This window comes from Nelumbo lutea, chromosome 1 (genome assembly GCF_056320005.1).
Source record: "Nelumbo lutea isolate HS-2025 chromosome 1, American lotus-T2T, whole genome shotgun sequence".
NCBI lineage: Eukaryota > Viridiplantae > Streptophyta > Magnoliopsida > Proteales > Nelumbonaceae > Nelumbo > Nelumbo lutea.
Window position 1 is genome coordinate 188,438,817 of NC_142684.1, and position 20,776 is coordinate 188,459,592.

At 36.3% G+C, this 20,776-nt stretch overlaps 1 protein-coding gene across 2 annotated transcripts; it reads right to left on the minus strand.

Annotated features, from left to right (window-relative positions):
- Positions 1-1,663: 1,663 nt before the first annotated feature.
- On the minus strand, positions 1,664-16,957 carry LOC148879932 (uncharacterized). Of its 2 annotated transcripts, XM_088961693.1 has the most exons (5): positions 15,234-16,957; positions 4,253-4,311; positions 3,580-3,708; positions 2,742-2,877; positions 1,664-2,222 (listed from the first exon to the last, which is right to left on the minus strand). In XM_088961693.1, exons 1-5 carry the CDS (start codon positions 15,936-15,938, stop codon positions 1,896-1,898), a joined length of 1,356 nt encoding a protein of 451 aa, XP_088817819.1. In that variant the 5' UTR covers positions 15,939-16,957; the 3' UTR covers positions 1,664-1,895. The 2 variants fall into 2 exon arrangements, with proteins under 2 accessions (XP_088817819.1, XP_088817820.1); XM_088961694.1 differs by lacking the exon at positions 3,580-3,708 and having other exon boundaries at positions 15,234-16,945.
- Positions 16,958-20,776: the final 3,819 nt, after the last annotated feature.

Here is a 20,776-nt window from a genome sequence, read left to right on the forward strand (position 1 = left end):
GATCCAAACTCTGGTTTGCAAACTTTGGCCTGAATTTATCAAAGTAGTGGCAAGTTCAATCCAAGAAGCATGTGGCTCTTCCCCCACATTTATAGCAAATGTGAAGCTGTGCCACTCGGCCCACTCCCACTTAGGAGAATTGTGATTCGCCTCACGTAGGAAGTAGTCATTATTTGTGTCTAGACCTGGTGTTTTGAATCGGAAAGGAGGAATTCATCCTTGGCAATGGTTAATGAGTAAGTTAACTGAGCGTGTAATTTTTTTTTTTGGATTTTGAGAGGAGGGAAGTTATCACAATTTCAGTGACCAAGAAACCTATGTTCATTTTTAAGATTTGTAGTGATCAAGGAAACTTTATATTTTTTGAGCTCCCACATGAATAAATAACTTTCCCACAAGGGGAAATGAAAGTTGCCCATACTTGTATGGGTCAAAAATACCCTTTTTAATAATGGATTTTTATAGTTAAAATGATAATTAGTTTATTTACTTGGGAAATAAAAGAACATGGATAAATGCATTTACCTGGATAAATAACTTACAAAGAAGGAAAGAAAGCACAAATTTAACATACATCCAAAAGGGAAGAAAATGCAAGATTCGTCCTACTTTCAATTTCTGTTATTACCCCAATGGAAGAACTACTAGATGGCATCAACTCTCTAAGTATATGTTTGGCATCAATGCTGTATACAACACCATTTTCTGTGTGGGTTGGAAGCACTGTTTTCTGAAGCATTGGTGTCTTTTTTTATTTTTGGAAACGTTGCTGCTAGGTAAGACGTTTCCTGGGGCAACAACAACACCTGTTTGGTACTAGTGCTCAATATATATCTTCAAGTACCCATTATAAGAAATCCACATCACTGTCACATCATGTTCTCGTTGACAGCAACAAGCTCCAAATTAAAAAAAAATATCGAATTTGGCATTTCCCCATATTACACCTTCTCAATTTTCAAGACATAGCTTGAAACACCATTTTTTATGAAAACATGATTCCAAATATATTACGATTTTCTGGAACAGCAATCTTTCCAACGTAATGCTGATGCATCACCCTTTATAGAGCAAGCACCGCGTAAGGGAAACAGGATGAATTTTATTTCTTTTTCTGAATCTTTAGGCATCGATCCGTACATTAAAAATATTTTCCTACAAATTTTACATATAATACCAATGTGACTGAAAGCAACACTTGTCACTGTCAACCCCTTACTGGTTACTGCAGTAGCAAAGTCTATCCAATTTCCAGTGAGAAAAGAACGCAAACTAGCCCGTGACGTTTGACCGCAACAGGGTAATAGGTTTGCATTGATTAACCAACCAATTAATTGATGGAAGAAGTTTTTTTTTTAACTCTTGTTTGGCAGTTTGATAAGATATATGGAGAGCATTTCAAGGAATAATTTTTTCATTGGACAGTTTGGACTTACTGAAAACTGTTGTCATGAAATTGAACCGAATGGCCAGCCCTGTGCTCGGAAAATGGCTTACAGAAAATTATAAGAAATGTTATTTTCCCACAACTACTACCTACCTTCCGGGAAGACGTTTGTTTTCCACAACCATTTTATGTGCAACCAAAAACCAGGAAATAGTATATTTTATGAACGTTATTCTTTTTTTCCTTGACAACCAAACAGAACCTAAGAGTCTCAAATTTTGAAAACCAATTACAATGAAAAAGATGCTAATGTGAATATAATTTACAATGGCTTCCATCCTCGTATGGAAACAGAACAGATCCATTTTACATACAAATGATACAATTGGCCTTCAGATCTTTTCTATTTTTTTACATCTAACAACAAAAAACATATCCAGAATGCCAACAAGAATAAATAAATGAAAGCTGTTTATGTTTTCCTTTCTCTGTTAAAACTTAAAACACATTATGGGCCATCACTTTGTGATTTCTTGAGCACCATCTGGCCAGTGTCGTCCTTCTCAAAAAGACGCCCAACCAATTCATCCCAGCTTTCCCTCGCCCTGATTTTTGTAGATGAACCCAATACAGAAGCTTCTCTGCTTGTCCCACTGGATTCATCCTGCTCCTCAAATGTTCCATAAGAAGGAGAGTATGCATGGGGGACAGCCAACGTAACTGCTTTCTGCAGTGCTGCCTTGTACTCCTCTGTATGTTCCTTTGCAAGAGTCTCCTGCCGCTCCATTTTCTGCTTTGGTGGAATCCCCATAACTTGATCTTTCTCTAGCATTAACTAAGATACGGAGAAAGAATGCTTCAATCTCGACCAGAATTATAAAAAGAGAAGGAACAGGTGATTTCATTATAGGAAGATATGCAATGTGACCGAGAGAAAAACAGGTGATTTCATTATAGGAAGGAGAACCACTAAAATCCGCTCAAAAAAACTTCTAACTAAATGAAGTTGAGAATGAGTGAAGGTTCTGGAACTAGTGGATCACTTTGTTAGCCACCACAGGCCCAATGCAATTTGGGAGGGATTGGGTTGAACGTTGGTTAAATTCTGAAAGGACCTGACCCAAGAGACCAGGCCCAATGCAGTTTAGATTCTTCAATTGGGTATCCAACTTTCACCCCTAACAGTAGGAAGTTAGCACTTTACATCAAACTTCTATTGAAAAAACTGAACTCTCTGACTTGAATCTAAGCTCCATACAAGAAAAAATCTGAAGGTGAAAACTTAGACCAACATGGACAAGATTTAAAATTTAGAGGGAGCTTGAATGCCAGAAACAAAAAGTTGAAATCTTACATTCAGTGCCCTCTGAGCTTCTCTTTCTATCCAAATGATTGTATGGTCTGATGTGGCAGTGCAAGAGAGGACTATGCGCTCAAATCTCCCATCCACTGGCACTGCTGTCCTCACAACTGGAGGAAATCTTCCCAACCTGCAACCAGAATACATACAAGAAGCAACTATCATGGTTGAAGCTTAATTTTCTCTACATCAAGATTTGACTCCACATAAGAGATCTAAATTTGGAGTTTTCGCAACTGATGAGATCCTATATGAAGGGCATGCCAATAAAATCGAGGAAATGTAGCATGGCCCACATTAATATGAATGGTTGGATCTCTCTACTCTCAGTTTAGGAATCCAGACGGGTCAGTCTAGACTGTCCTATCCACACCCTGTAGTACACATGGCTCACCCATGCAAGGACCTGAATTACTTGCTCTCACAAATAAATAAACATGGATGTGCACATGCCAACATACCCACATTAAAAAGATTGGGAAAAAAGAGAACAGCAAGAAGGAAATTAAAATCTATACAATACAAGGATAGGTCTTTATATTGCTAACAAGAACAAGGGAAAAAATCAAGAATAATCAGTCAATGCTTCAGATCATTATGATAACCTGCTTGGGGCCATTTTTATTGGTCATTGTGACACCCATCCATTGAATGCTTGGATCCATGAGTTGATTGATCATGGAATTTTTCGTGGTAAAGGCACCATGAACCTTGACAACACTAGTTGTCATAATATATTTTTCTAAGATTAAAAAAAAAATGTTAACTGGTTAAAGCTCAAAAAGCAGATCTCTGTCAATTCATACGGTTACTTTTAATGTAGCTGACTAACCTGCAGAGCTTCCTCTCAACAATGTGATAAAGGCGACCAGGTGCATAAAGACGCCTTGGATCTTTAAGCATCTTTTCCTCTGGTATGCATGTATCTCCCATGCATCTTAGGCATAGCAAGCATGGTAAACTGTTTAGAAGGAAAATTAGACCTAACATAGTAATGGGAAAATCCAACAAATTTTCAGAAATTAGAGCTGACATTAGGGGAGCAATTTTTTCAACAAGCACACTATGGGCCTTAAATGGGGAATCATTCATTAATAGGACCAAAACTGATCCACCTCAATCTGAGTTAGCAATCTCAACTCAACTAAGCCTTGTCCCAACTATATGGCATAGCATAGATTAGGATGCTAATATTGGTAGTGGCAAAATTAGAAAGGATAGAATCAGAAATGAGAACATGCATTAGAAATCTCTAAGTACCATAATAGGTGATAAAATCACATAAACTAGAGTAAGATGGTTTGGTGCTGGAATGGAAAATATATAATCTACTATATCAGTACAGAGTAATTTGATCTAACCATGGTAAAAGGTTATATAATTTCCTTAAAATTGAGGAATTCCCTCGCATTTGAGCTCGACATCAAAAATAAATATTTAGAAATTACCAACTGAAGAAAGTACACATTTAGGAAAGGTGATAAAGACAGCTTCCTCCCCATTACCAGAAAAGTGACTTGAAAATATCCTCCAAGGGTGTGGCTGTTCGAGGTAGGAAATCATCCTGGTTCATTATAGTAAATAATTGTTAGAACTTGAGCACATATAATAACCAGTATGAAGGAACAGATAAAACAACAGGAATATGCATAACACAAACTGGGGAAATAAAATCGGCACATTACAATCTCATCAAATTTACAGCCATTTTATTCTGAGATCGTGCATAGTGGAAATCAAATTAACAGAGTGGTTTGCTCTGCTTCTGTAGTATATTTCTTGGGGATAGAAATCCAGACAAGAAGAACTCCCAAGTCCAAGGCCATGTCACACCATCAACAAAAATGATGATCCATCTTTTCTAACACTTAAACTGAGGTTCAAACTTCATTTCTCCATTCAGACTGTGTATGGCCACAAGATTTCTTAAAGATATGGGATGGACTGTATAAGAACATGCCATTCTTTTTTTTTTTTTTTTTTGACAAAATATATCCTGAGAATCCATTGATCATAACAAACCCATACACACAAGTCTAAACAGAACAAGACCAAAGCCAGAAGCAATAAGCACTACTAAAAAAGCAACAAAGTTATCTCCTCTATATAGAGAATACTCACAAATTATTAAACTTTGATAGTATGAACATATGACCTTGGAATTATGTAAGAGCATTTATCTATTCAACCGAGAGATCAAAAATCTGTTTTCACATGTACAATCTCTATTGACATTGAAGGGATTGAACACATGCAAGAGAGAAGAATGTGACTGATTAGGAAGGAAGATAAAATTTTCTTTCATTACAATGTCCATCTTTTTTTTTTAATTAAACAGCAATATCGCATGCTGGAGGGGGTTGGGGAACCTGAGATTTTCAAATAGAAACCATTAGCATTCTTAATCCCTTGTTGATAGGGGTGTCAATGGAATAGTTTTGAATTGGACCCTGTCCAAACCAAAATCAATTTGGACAGATTGGATGGACCAATAAGACATATTGAATTGGACCAGTCCAGACTTAACGGTCCAAAGTATTTATTGGATTGGATTGGACCTGTTCCATCCATAATGAATTTATATTGGATTGGGTTGGATTAAGACAATATCTGGTCCATTGATAGAAGATAAGAATATAGGTGTCAATGGTTTACCAAAAACGAAAAATATAGGTGTCAACGAACCAGATTTAGGTTAAAACCAATCTAAATTAAAACAAATTTGAACAGATTGGACGGTCCAGATATTGAATTGGACCGGCCCAAAATATTCATTGGATTGGATTGGACCTGGTCCATTTGTATTGGACTCATATTGGATTGGATCAGATTGGACCAAATCCAGTCCAATTGACACCCCTACTTGTTGACATGTTTTTGGCCCTATAGCAGTAGACCTAGAAATTCTATCTCATTCATCTGTTTGAGGGACAAGATTGCCCATAATGGGTGTCCTTCGCCAGTAGTGAACCCCCACAACCAGGAGATCCAGCTCTACCCAAACTAGAGTAGGTCAAATATATGAGTTTCACAGTGAGGTGAGTAGATGCCTTACAAATGAATTTACAGTGTAAAAATGCTATGTGAATGCCTGATAATGGAAATAAGTTTGTAACTTTGAATTACTATATTTGAGTTTCATGGAATAAATAATGGTAATCACCACAAAATGAAAACCCCAATAATTGTTTGTTGGGAAAGAACTATAAAACGATATAATGAAAGTATTTTATCATTTTTCTCGTTTTTAGTATCTCTCAATATGGATAAAATGCCTTTCATATTTGAATATTTGAAGAGATGCAAGCCTGTATATCTGGGGGCTTCAAATCCTACAAGGCAAGGATCTTCTGCCATGAGGAGGTTTTGATATCTCATATTCCTACCATCCATCTGACAGAGAATCATCTAGAATAGTAAGTCCTGTATGTTTTTGCTTACTCATAGGAGCCCTGTCTCCAAGACTCCAACACAAGTTGCACCTTTTTTCTATGAATAGCATCCCTCAAAGTTCTTAAGTTTCTATTGAATCCCTTCAAATATATGATGATGAATTGATTTTTATTCTATACGGAAAAGAGCTAGCTGACCAACCAATGCAACCCATACATATACATGTATCCTCCTCAAATGGTTTTTCTTCCACTTGACCTCATTGGAATCACCATACTCCAATGTATGGACACCCGGTCTGTCATGTACCTGTACTCTTTGGGGAGATGTATCTCTTTTGCAGAAAAATGTCTGCCCATGCAAAGTTAGATTGTTGTACAGCAATCTCCATGCATACAAGAAAAAAATGCCATTCAAAAGCCTCAACAAGTCTTCTCTACCCAAAGGTACAAACCTTCATGTTCTAATGATCAGATAGTTTCATATTCATTTCTCTACAGAACTTTTAACTTCCCTATTCAAGCACACCAAAGATCCTAGACTTCCTTCTGGCAAGCTAATTAATTGGAAAATTTAAGTTTCATTTAGATAAACAGTTGTCAAGGCATCTAGGCAATTCTGGGCAACACTTAGGCGCCTAATCGCTTAGGCGATAAGAATTTTATAATATGTAACTTTTGGCTAGTTCCCCAGTTTTATATACCATTTGGCATGCATATTAATTGAAAATTAGAAATCCTCTTTATTAGAAACACTAGAAGTTCAGGACTGTTATCAGTCTTGAACCCTAATGAATCTCAGGATCGAAGATAAGCAGAAAGAAAGAGGAGAGAAAAGAAAGAGGGAGAAGAAGCAGTAGAACACAAGGGTTGAAAGGAGGAGCAGAAGCTTCATGTTCTGCCGCCGCCACTTTAATTAATATTTATAGGTTATGCTCATTACATGGAAAGGACAGATCTGCCCTTAGTCTTTACATAACAAATAGAGTAAAACAAAGGCTGAAATAAATAACAACTGAAACAACTAAATGACCAATAGCTAACCCTAGGCAGACTAGAATATCTTCTACCCTACGAACATAGTGGGACCGTAGCTGTGGAGCCCACTTCAGTGTTCTCTACACTCCCCCTCAAGTTGGGAATAAATGTTTATCATTCCCAACTTGGATAGATCTGCCTCTAGCTTCTTTCGTGATACAGCTTTAGTGAGGATATCCGCCAGTTGCATATTGGAGGTGATGTATGGGAGACATACTTCTTGTGATGAGACCCTCTCTCGTACAAAGTGTCGATCAACTTCAATATGTTTAGTCCTGTCATGCTGCACTGGGTTGTGTGCTATATTAATAGCCGCTTGATTATCACAATACAGCATCAAGGGCTTCTCATACTCAACACCCAACTCCTCAAGTAGTGATCTCAGCCAAAGAATTTCAGCCACTCCATTAGCCATTGACCTATACTCAGCTTCAGCACTGGATCGAGAGACAATACTTTGTTTCTTACTCCGCCAAGAAACCAGGTTACCTCCCACAAGAGCACAATATCCAGAGGTAGACCTTCTGTCATCAACACTCCCAGCCCAATCGGCATTTGTATAGACTTCCACCTTCATGTGGTCATTGTTCTTGAACAGTATACCTCTACCCGGGCATCTCTTCAAATATGCTAGTATTCTTTCTGCTGCTCGAAGGTGTGTGGTTCTAGGAGAATGCATGTACTGACTGATAACACTAACGGCATAACTGATGTCTGGTCGGGTAAGGCATAGATATAGGAGCTTTCCCACTAACCGCTGGAACATAACTTTGTCTTCAAGCAGCTCCCCACTCTCTGCATTAATCCTGTGGTTCTGTTCAATAGGTGTATCTGCAGGTTTGACACCTAGCTTTCCAGTTTCAGCCAAGAGATCTAACACATATTTCCTCTGAGAGACAAAGATCCCCTGCTTAGATCTAGCAACCTCAATACCCAAAAAATACCGTAGTGTACCTAGATCTTTCACCTCAAACTCTTGATGAAGAAGCTGTTTGAGGGACTCAATCTCATGGTTGTCGTTTCCTGTGACCACAATATCATCAACATAAATTGCAAGTAGTGTCAGTGACGACTCCACCCTCTTGATGAATAATGTATGATCTGACTGGGCCTGTACATAACCGAACTTCCCAAGGGCTAGTCTGAATCTGTCGAACCAAGCTCTAGGTGACTGCTTCAAACCATACAAAGCCTTATTGAGCCGACAAACTTTCTTACCTGCCTCTGTATCATAGAATCCATGAGGCAACTGCATGTAGACCTATTCCTGCAAGTCCCCGTTCAGGAAAGCATTCTTAACATCCATTTGGTACAAAGGCCAAGTGTAGCTTGCTGCAAGAGATAATAGAACCCGAATGGTGGTCATCTTGGCTACCGGGGCAAATGTTTCCAAGTAATCTATACCATAAGTTTGAGTGAACCCCTTTGCAACTAGCCGAGCTTTGTACCTCTCAATGGAACCATCCGCATTATGCTTCACAGTAAATACCCACCTGCATCCAACTGGTTTCTTTCCTTTGGGCAAGTCAACTAGCTCCCAGGTATTATTTTTCAACAGGGCATCCATTTCAACTTGCATTGCACCTCTCCACTCCGGGACTGATAGGGCTTCTTGCACTGTTCTCGGAATAGGGACATCAGCAACAGAGGTGAGATAGGACTTGTAGGAGGGAGATAGGCGATCATAGGACAAAAACTGGGAGATGCAGTGGGCTGTAGATGTGGTGCAATGTCGTTTTCCTTTACGGAGGGCAATGGGAAGGTCAAGGTCATCTGCAGAGGGTGAGGTAGCAACAATGGAAGGAGTCTCTGTGGGCCCTGAGATTGTAATATCTGGACTTGGAGCCGCATAAGAGATTGTAGCTGGCTGGGACTGCTGATGACCAGGATCAATCTGCCTGCATCGCCTATGATAGACTCTCAACTCCCGATCCCTTTGACCACCCTCGCTACTACAGCCCTCATCATCAACTGGAATAGGTAAGGGAACAACCCCAAAGGTATTAACCCTGTCCTCACTGCACTCCTCCTCCCCCTGAAGAAAAAGACCCAAATCTCCACGCTCACTACTCTCCCCCTGAGGAGAGACTCGAGAATAGTAGGGTGTCTTCTCAAAGAAAGTGACATCCATGGATACAAACTTCTTCCTTGAGACAGGATCATAACAACAATAACCCTTTTGAGTTTGTGCATAACCAAGAAAGATACATTTGGAGGCCTTGGGTTGAAACTTGGAGTGATTGGGACCAAGAAGCTAAACAAAACAGGTACAACCAAATGTCTTGAGGGGAATAGTGAACAACTCCTCATTGGGGTATAGAAGGGAAAAAGGAGGTTTCATATCAAGAACCCGAGAAGGAATCCGATTAATAAGATATACCGCCATAAGGATAGCATCACCCCAGAAGTGAATAGGGACATTGGAGGTAAACATAATACTTCTAGCCACCTCCAAGATGTGCCTATTCTTCCTCTCTGCAACCCCATTCTGCTGAGGTGTATGAGGACACGTGTTCTGGTGGATAACCCCATTATTAAGGAGGTACGATGCCAATGGCTTAGCAAAGTATTTCTTTGCATTATCAAATCTAAGTACTTTTATCCTGGCATCAAATTGTGTTAGGATCATTTGGTGGAAGTTTTGGGTCAGGACAGGCACCTCATCTCGTGATCGCATAAGATAAACCCATGAAGAATGGGTGTGGTCATCAACAAATAGCAAAAAATACCTGTACCCCCCCATAGAAGGAATGTGATATGGCCCCCAAACATTAGTATGCACAATATCAAAAGAACTATTACTCCTTTTATTACTCAATGAATAAGAGTTTCTACAATGTTTAGCCAACTCACAACTTTCACACTTCAACTGAGATGACTCAACAGACTCAAACAAAGTAGGAAACAGACTCTTCAAGGACCGAAAAGATAAATGACCCAATCGGTTATGCCACAACATAACCGGACTCACAACTTGAGAAACAAGTAACTTCTTATCCACTGACTCTTCCCGACGAGAACTCTCCCCGAGCAGATAGATCCCATTCGTCTCACAGCCAGTCCCAATCACCTTCTTCGTCTCCATGTCCTGAAAAACACATCGGTCAGGAAAGAAAGTTACTGAGCAGTTCAAATGTTTGGTAATGCTACTGACGGAAAGGAGGTTAGTATCCAGTTTAGGAACATGCAAGACAGAGGACAAGGATATAGTATCTGACAGTTTGATGTCACCCTTGCCAGAAATAGGGACAAGAGAGCCATCAGCTATAGATACTGTATCCCTACCAGAAGATAAGTGATAAGTAGTAAACAGAGAGGGCAAGCTGGTCATATGGTCAGATGCACCTGAATCTATTACCCAACACGGTTCAGTAGTACCTGGAGCGGAGGCATGGTAGGCTGAGGCTCGAGTACCTGAGTGTGCAAAGGCCGATGTATTAGAGCTGCCCGAACTGCAGCTAAGGTCTCTAATGGTGTGCCTCTCGTGCCAGATGAGGATGCTGAATCAGTAGTCGTAGCCACATGAGCATTACTCCTTTTATTTCTCAACTTTGCCGGGACCAAATGTGGATGCAGCTTCCAACATGTTTCTTTTGTGTGTTTAGGTTTCTTGCAATACTCACACACCACATCCCTTTTATCTTCCTTCTTTCTGTCCCTCTCTGAATCACCCTCTTTCCTCATGGTCTCTTCACTGTGCACTAAGGAGTATGCCTGAGAGAGGGTCACACTATCTCTAGTCAAGATCTGCTGCCTCACAATATCATATTCTGAATTCAATCCTGCCAGAAACTCAAACACTCTGTTTGTCTCAATGTGCTTTCTATGTATATGAGCATCTTTGGGACTCTCCCACTCAAGAGTCTCTAAGTGATCAATCTCATGCCACAGGGACTGCAAGTTAGAGAAATAGACCGACACCGGTTTCTCTCCTTGTTTAAGGGCATTCACCTCACATTTCAACTCATATGCTCTGGCAACATTAAGGGGTTGGGAGTAAGTCTCTTTCATCACATTCCATATCTCCTTGGCTGTCTTTGCCCATAAGTAATTTTAGCTGATATGGGGCTGCATTGAATTACAGAGCCATGTCATAACCAAGTAGTTTTCTTGGACCCACTTGGTATACGTAGGGTCTCCCTTGGAAGGTTCTGTTACATCTCCCAAGAGATACCCTACTTTGCCCCTTCCCCCAATAGCCATCATGGCTGATTGGGCCCATTCCAAGTAGTTTGATCCATCAAACTTTATGGTTGTAATCTGAAAACCTGTCTCAGAACCACCACCATAACTGTTGTTCCCAAAACTGCCTTCTGCCTGATTCTTAAGCTCCATTTCAGTCAAGAACCAGAAGTATCAAAGATTATGGTTACTACAGTCAAAACCAGCACTAGAAGTCACAACAACAGTCACAAAATCAGTGGAGAACCAATCTGTACTCACGATAGATGTGCATGAAATATATATAAGACTGATCTGAAATCAATAACCACACACAACAGCAACAGTCCGAACTGTTTTCACCCCTTCAAAAGTGTTTGAAACCCCAAAAGAAGACTGAACACAGTTTGAAGGGCAATCTGATATGCTGAAGCCAATTCGAGGTTTTAATCAGTCCTAAGAGCCTTACGGATAAGGTTTGTATTAGAGTTAATATGAAACCCTAAAACTGATCAATGTTGAGGAGAATTCTAGGGTTTTCCGTAGGAATAAGATCACAAGTTTCGGCCTAATACTAGGGTTTTCCGTAGGGATAGGACAAAACCCTAGAGAAACCCTAGAGAATAGAGAGATAAAACCCTAGAGTAGTTCGGCCACCCTTACTGGATAGGTCCAACCTATCTTTTCTGATGTTACTTCTCTCAGAAAGTAAAAAACTTACAGTAGAATGCAGTTCGCTGCCTACCAAGGTTACCCGAACCCTAGCCTTCTTTGATTCTTCCTGATCACCAACTTGCTACAACTGTGATACTTCTTCAAACAGCTGCTAATCCTCTGGAGATCTCCAAGAACCAGTCAACGAACTCTGCTTTCTCAGTCTTCCAGCCTTAGATGGTTCTCATGTGGTCGGCTAGACTAGACTCACATGAGAGAACCTGGCTCTGATACACACTAGAAGTTCAGGACTGTTATCAGTCTTGAACCCTAATGAATCTCAGGATCGAAGATAAGCAGAAAGAAAGAGGAGAGAAAAGAAAGGGAGAAGAAGCAGTAGAACACAAGGGTTGAAAGGAGGAGCAGAAGCTTCATGTTCTGCCGCCGCCACTTTAATTAATAATTATAAGTTATGCTCATTACATGGAAAGGACAGATCTGCCCTTAGTCTTTACATAACAAATAGAGTAAAACAAAGACTGAAATAAATAACAACTGAAACAACTAAATGACCAATAGCTAACCCTAGGCAGACTAGAATATCTTCTACCCTACGAACACAGTGAGACCGTAGCTGTGGGGCCCACTTCAGTGTTCTCTACAGAAACATTAAATTTCCTATAAAAATGTGGCAAATCATCATATCTAAAAGACAAAATCTTTTAAATATCTTAATTTCATTATTTCAAAAATAATAATACTATAATAAGTATTTAATAGAGCAATTTCATATCAATTAGCAACTAAAGAAGGTTAACTTTATATGATAAAAAATCAAGATGGAAAATAAAATAGAAAAAAAAAGGACACAATTGCTACTTTATTTAATTGAAGAGATAAAGAGGGGGGAGAATAGAGGGAAAACAACTCTATCACTTCTATTATTCCTTTATTTTTTCTTTCTTCTCTCCTCAAAACCTTTGATCTTTTAAATTTCAATAGTAAAACATCAAAACAAAGTATAAATGATATATAATATATAACATAAGGTATTCACACTTATTTATAAGATGCATGAATATAAATGAAATTTTAATAAGGTGCCCACCTTGTCATTTTTGTCGCCTAGGCGGGTGCCTAATTGCCATAAGTCAAGGCGTCTGGGTGAGGCAACCGGCCAAGGGTGCCTAGTCACCTAGGCAACGCCTTGGCAATCATATAATAAACTTTATGTGGCAACTTTGTTGCGTTTAGGAAAAGAAACGCTACATAGGTTTAGTAAACAATGGCAATTGCTTAGTACAATGGTAGAATCTTGGGCGACAAGCTTGGGAACAGAGTTTTATCTAAGAACAGCTACTTTGTGTAAAAAAATGCCTATTGTTAGGTCCATAACCAGTTCACTTCTCTCAAGACCACCTGCATAGCTGGAACCAACATTGGGTAATGACCCCCTTTATATAGGTTTGGTAAACAAAAATTGATTCAATGATTTTTTGAACCAATGCAATAAAAAATTCCAGAACACAGAAACCAAAAAGAAAAGGCTATAAGTTGTTGTGAGGAAGTGCTTCTGCTCTTGTGCTTAGGGATGTAACTTGGGTTGGGGTCGGTTGTGAATTTGTTAAATTTTCAATGGGCCCAAACCCTAACCCAAGCCCGATATATTTGAAATTCTTCAAGTGTGTCAACCTGACTTGCAAACCTACTTGTGCTTCAGGAAACACAAAGACTGCAGCATGAAATATTTTTCAGGAGACTCATGCCCATGATCCTCTATTTATTTCTAAAAGACAGATGATGTGAAAAAGAACAAGACAGACCACAAGGAGGCATCTTATCATCTTCTAGCGAAATGACCATAGCTAGAATTCTCACTCTAGCAGTAGTAGGCTTCCAGCATAAAGGATGCAACAACCTTATCTAGAAATCTCACTCTAGCAATGGACTCCCTGCATGATGGATGCAACAAACAAGTTTCTTCAACTGATGAATGGCATTCAGCAAGAAGTTTTTGTATGTTTCTCCAAACAATTCTTCTTTCATGGAAAAGCAACAACAAAGAAAAGACAAAAAGGGCCCAAAGCTAGTGATTATGAAAAGGATCTATGTTCGTACTAATTCTATTATTGATGCTTCCTCATCCAACATTGATAAGTTTCTTCAATTGACCAATGACATTCAGCAAGAAGTTTTTGTAGGTTTCTCTAAATGTTTCTTCTTTTATGCAAAAGTAACAGCCCAGAAAGGGTTCAAAGCTAGTGGTGATATATGAAAAGGATCCATGTTTGTAACTGTACTAGTTCTATTATTGCATGCATCTTCATCCAAGACGGATTAGTTTCTTCAACTGATGGATAACATTCAGCAAGAAGTTTTTGTAAGTTTCTCTAAACAATTCTTCTTTCATGGAAAAGCAACAACCAAGAAAGGGCTCAAAGCTAGCATCACAATTAATAAATGAAAAGGATTCATGTTTGTACTAGTTACTATTATTGCATGCCTTCTCATCCAACATTGATAGCTCCAAATTGAAACTTATATGTCTCCCCATAGAAAACATAATCATCAGCCTGGGCCATAGTCCAGATGTATGTATAGGGAGTGAGTATGCTAGTTGGTTTGTTTATTGAAGAAGGCTCAATGGCATGGAATCTTCCATGTAGAGAATTGGCTGGCCCGCATATCAATGGGTCAAACTTGACCTAAAAACCATTGCCATGTTTTCACAGTAAAGCTGTCAAACAAATTAAATCTAGAAATGTTAAAACTTTAAACAGATGGTAATTTGTGTGAAACGCTAATAAAAACTGGGGTACAGGGCTGATGTGGACAGGAAGATCGGATGAGTGCCCAATCCATAGAGACCCTACTTGATGGATGGGTTGGATAAGCCACATCATGCTTCCACATGGCAGAAATATGACATATTGTGTAGGGAACCTGCTACTTAACCCGAGTAGGATCCTTTTTCCACTGTCTGTGTCTAATTATGTGTGTAACTGTGGCTTTATCATTTAAACATGTCTTCTAGATCAAATTCCACAAATGATCAGAAAAATGCATAGATATATTTACACGGAAACGTCAAGAAATCCACAGACATGAGACATGACTACTTTTTCCTAAAAAAAGTTGTGTTATTTTATCTTTTTCCTTTTCCTTTTTGGGTCCAAATATCTCCCAACTTTCATTACAAAGCGACAAAGCATAGCCAACAAGAAGAAGACCATAAACTTGCCTGGAGCACAACAGAGTTGATGATATCTGCATATCTCACAGCCAAATTCAGTGACACACACCTTGCAGGAGCAATTGCATAGCATCTGATCCTCCTCCTGTCTATGTCCCCCAATCTGTCCCGATTCTGCGCCACCACCATTACTAACAACGCAGCCACCCCTGACCCAAAAGAATGTCCAGCGAACGTTAATTTATAGTTGGAATACTTCTCGACCAATTCTCTCAGAAGCTCACACTCTGCATCAAGAACAAACCCAGCTGCCTTCAAGAGTCCATTATGGACATAGCCACCATCAAATTTCCTCTGTCCAAGCTTGTTGTCGAGCAGAACTGCATAATCGCTCTCCTTCGCCAAATTAAGGCCCCTGAAGGATAAGACAATATCCGCGTGATCATGATCAAGGTAGATAGCATAAGGTGGGGCACAGCCATTGGTGTCTTTGTAAGTCCTCCGCACGATTACCCAGTCAGGGTTGATGCCATACCCACCAGGGGGAGCCCAGAGCGGATGCCGGAGGTCCTCTTCATAGACGGCGAGGATTAGGCGGCAGAGGCGTGGGACAGGTTCAAATTCCTCGGCGGTGGCAAGGCCCCAATTCTCACTGTCATGGCCCGCGGTGTAGAGGCATCGCTTCCACGCCCAACGAGCACAGGCAAGGCAGTAGACGCATTCAAGGATTGGGAGACCGCAAAGGATCGACATGGATGTCTAAGAACCCATCATTTCAACAGATATTACGGAGCGAGGCTCGATGTAATCGTGCAAGAATTGAAGGGTTTAGGAAACTAAGTATTTTATCTTCCCTCCTCCATACCCTCTTAGAAGATGAAAATCATCATCCTTCACGGATGGATAAAGAATTCAGTTGCCAGTTGGCTACTAAAAGAGATGAGCCGATGAGCTCCAGAACCAGTACGTGTTTTTCTCTTTCTTTTTTCCAATTTTTTTTTGGTAATCGAGGCCACAACGCTTAGCAAATTAACAGAATGCGCAGTCGAGATTACTCACCAGAACAGAGGATGGGATCTATAGTTCGTGAACTTCTAGTGTCGTAGTATACAAAACAATAACGTCAGGTGGTCTCTGACGAAGAACAACAAAATGAGTATCTCCAGACTCCAGTAGCTGAAGAAATGATTATAGGCACTGCAAATAGATCTTAAGACTAGAAATGGTGGGATTTCGAAAATCAAATTGAATTGTTTTATATCTGTAGAAGGGACAAGGGTTTAACAGCTAAATAAGATAGGCAAATACAAATACAGGCACAAAGATGATCAACGAGGAATGAGAGAAGAGACTGCGAAAAGAAATGAAATACAGTCGCAGATTATCAGCGAGACATGGTCTTGAGTACTGGAACAAGAATTGATTGCATTAAGACCAGGGTTTTCTGAGCATGAAATGATGAAAACACTCAAACAGTACAGACTCGGGAGAAGACAAGACAGTATCGATCGACTAGCGCGAAGCTACAATTTGCGGGTTTTCTTTAGTGAGCTTTGATGATAAATTGAGGAAAAACAGTTGAAACAGGAAGACGGATTAAGAATAGAGGGAGAAGAAACCAGAAGACTTATTAAGAAAAGAAAACCAGTAGGAGACGAAGGCGATCCGCCAGTCAAAGGGCTCAAATCAAAACTACGCGACCCGTTGCCCTGGTAGCTGGCGTCCCGCGCCATCGCCGCGCTACTACTCTCTTAGATTCTAGTAAATTCTCTATTACTATCCTTTGGGCCTACCTATATATCGCTAATCAATTTAGTTTAGGATCTATCGTTAAGAAGTCGTTAAGTTAAAGTTACATTTGAAAATACACAAATGCTCTTTGTATATCATCTAATTTTTATCAACCATTCATATAAAAAAAATGAGCAATCCCAAATTATTGCCTCTTTTATTAAAAAAGAAAATTGAGATTATCAAAATGATCATTAAGAGGTGATCTCAATTTTCTTGAATAAAAAAAAAAAGGATTTGAGATTGTTCATTTTTTGTCAACATTTAGATGGTTAATAAAAAAATAGATAATATTCGAAGGGCATTTGTGTCTTTTTAAATACCATTTAATGACTAGTTATTGATATATACTAAATTGGCATGTTTTAAAAGCTAAGATAATGAATTATTGTGTTTTAAAGATTGATGACCAAAGTAGCATTAGGCTCAAAGTACAAGGTACTAATCAGGAATTAGATGACCTTTGAAAGCCATTTAGGAAATGGCAGTTCATTCTGTAAGTTACATGAACTTCTATGGGTATTCTAGTCTTTTGATCCTATTCATTGGTCAAACTGTCAAAGTAGTGAAATACCCATTTTTATTTTACGTTTTATAATAGAACAGGAATTCTTGGAAAGAAGAATTTGAGAAATTTGTTGTCAAATTTGGGTTTAAGGGAAAATTCCTTATCATACCTTGTACTTTGGCTTGAGTGACAATTTGGTCTCCGAACTTTAAAGTGCAACAATCCAATGCCCAAACTTTCAAGATGTGACAATCCAGTACCCAAACTTTAAAAATGTGATAATCTGGTACCTGTCACTAACTAGTCTGTTAATCAGCCATTAAGTGACATTTGAAAAGTCAAAAATGTCATTCCAATGCCATCTAAATGTCATTATCAACTATCCAAACATTGACAAAAAACTGAATAGTCTCAAATCCTAACATCTTCTATTCAAAAAAGTTGGTGATTGTTTAGAAGAATCTAGAATTTGGGACTGTTCATTTTGTTGTCAATGTTTGGATGGTTGATAAAGAGAATTAATTGACATTCTTAGGGCAATTTTGACTTTTCAAATGTCACTTAACGACTGATTAATGGACTGGTTAACGATAGATACGGGATTATCACATTTTGAAAGGTCAGGTACTAAATTGTCACATTTTAAAATTTTGTCAGTTTTGGTTAGGTTAGAAAACAGTGGTCAATGTGATCGAGAAAAAAAAATCTCAACTTTCAAATAAGATTACCCTTTAATAAAAAAAGGAAAAAAATGACGGATAATAACTTATATTTGGTTCTTATCCGAGATTGGAAAGGGTGTGGTTCATCTCGGAACACGCTACACTAGTGTGGTGTGTTGTACAACCATGGTTCTATATACATATATATATATATATATATATATATATATATATACAAAATTGGACAGTCCATGTCCACATGTCTCTCCTTTGAGATAAACTATTTATATACTTTCTCCATTTTTTGCATTTTTTCCTATTTTCTTTTGTTTTAAAAATATAAAAAAGTAATCATTGTTTGTCTTGATTAGATTAATAAAGTTGTACACTATTAGAGAGAGACCTTTGGATTTTCCAAAAACCTCTTATTTTAATGTATGTTATTATTACATTTAAAAAAGACATTTAAGAGAGAGAGAGAGAGAGAGAGAGAGAGAGTAATAATAATTATTGTATTTTAAAATTTATAGTATTAATAATAATTACAAGATTTTTAATAGTTAGCAACATTTTTATTAATTAACAGTATTAACTATATTTATTAAAAATAATGTATTTATTAATTAACAATATTTTAAAATAATTACCAGTATTTATTCAAAAACAATATTAAATAATGTATTTATTAATTAATATAATGTAAGTTATAATTTATTAAAAATAATATTAACAATTATAGTATTTATTAATTAATAGTAATTAAATAATCAAAGTATTTTATTAATTAACATTATTAATTGCACTTTTAATTAATATTGTATTTTTTAATAATTACAGTATTATTAATTAACCAGAAGTATTTATTAATTAACAGTATTTTTAAATAATATAGTACTTTTAATAATTATAGTGTTTTAATTATTAACATTATTTATTAAAAATAATGTATTTTTATTAATAGTATTTTTAATAAATATAGTATTAATAATTAACCATATTTCACAATATTTTCAATAATTACAGTATTATTAATTATAGTATTTAGTAATTAATAGTGTTTATCAAAATACTATATTTTACAATATTAATATTATTTATTAACATTATTTATTAACTGTATTTTATAGTATTATTATTTTAAAATTATTAATTAATGTAAGTTATAATTTAAATTATATTTGAAATTGTAAGTAATATAATTACATTTTTAAATAGTAATTGAAATTAATTATATTTAAATATAATTTAAGCTATAAATAGTAGAAAATTACATTTAATGAACATAAATTATCAAAGAAAATAACCAAAAATGGATTAACATGATTTCCAATAAATATGATAAATTACTAAAATTAAAAAAATATGACCATTAAAATTACTTTTTGAGATAAGCTATTTATCTATTTTCTTAATTTTTGCATTTTCCTCTTTTCTTTTGTTTTAAAAATAAAAAAAGAGTAATCATTGCTAATCTTGATTATATTAATAAAACTGCACACTATTAGAGCAAGAGACCTTTGGGTTTTCCAAGACCACTTATTTTAATGCATGTTATTAATACATTTCGAAAATGTATTTAAGAGAAAGGGAGAGGGAGGGAGTAGTAATAATAATTACTGTATTTTAAAATTTACAGTATTAATAATAATTACAATATTTATAATAATTAACAACACTTTTATTAATTAAATGTATTAACCGAATTTATTAATCAACAATATTTTTAATAATTATAGTATTTTTTAAAATGATTATCATTATTTTTTCAAAAATAGTATTAAATAATGTATTTATTAATTAATATAATGTGAATTATAATTTATTAGAAAACAATATTAACAATTACAGTATTTATTAATTAACAGTAATTAAATAATTACAGTATTTTATTCATTAACAGTATTAACTGTACTTTTAATTAAAACAGTATTTCTAATAATTATAGTGTTATTAATTAATTAAAAGTATTTATTGAAATACTGAACTTATTAATTAATAGTATTTTTAATTAATATAGTACTTTTAATAATTACAGTATTTTCAATAATTGTAGTATTATTAATTACAATATTTATTAATTAACAGTGTTTATTGAAATATTGTATTTATTAAAATATTAATATTTTTATTAATTCCTTAATTAGCAGTATTTTAAATTGTTAATTAATGTAAGTTATAATTTAAATTGTATTTTAAATATTATTTAAATTATATTTGAAACTATAAGTAATATAATTAAATTTTAAACTATAATTAAAAGTAATTATATTTAAATTATTTATTTAAATATAATTTAAGCTATAAATAGCAGAAAATTACATTTAATGAACAGAAATTATCCAAGAAAAATAACCAAAAGTAAAGTACCAATAATTTTGTCATAATTACCAAAAATTATCTAAGAATTACCAACAATGGATTATCATGATTTCCAGTAAATATGACAAATTACCAAAAATTAAAAAAATATAACCATTAAAGTTACTTTTTGAAATTATGTACTAATTATCAATAATATTCAAGAAGTAAACGTATTTAGTTCATAGTGTGTTTAAAATACATTTGTTTTTTTTGTATAAATTATAAATTATATAATTTAAACATTATAATCCTTGTCTATGGTGATATTA

Excerpts from the sequence above, each read along its gene's own strand:
- LOC148879932 (XM_088961693.1), bottom strand. The coding sequence starts at position 15,938 with ATGTCGATCCTTTGCGGTCTCCCAATCCTTGAATGCGTCTACTGCCTT. Across the intron at positions 4,312-15,233 it reads TCAACTCTGTTGTGCTCCAG|GATGATTTCCTACCTCGAAC; the intron begins GCAAGTTTATGG and ends ATAATGAACCAG. Across the intron at positions 3,709-4,252 it reads ATTTTCAAGTCACTTTTCTG|TTTACCATGCTTGCTATGCC; the intron begins GTAATGGGGAGG and ends CCTTCTAAACAG.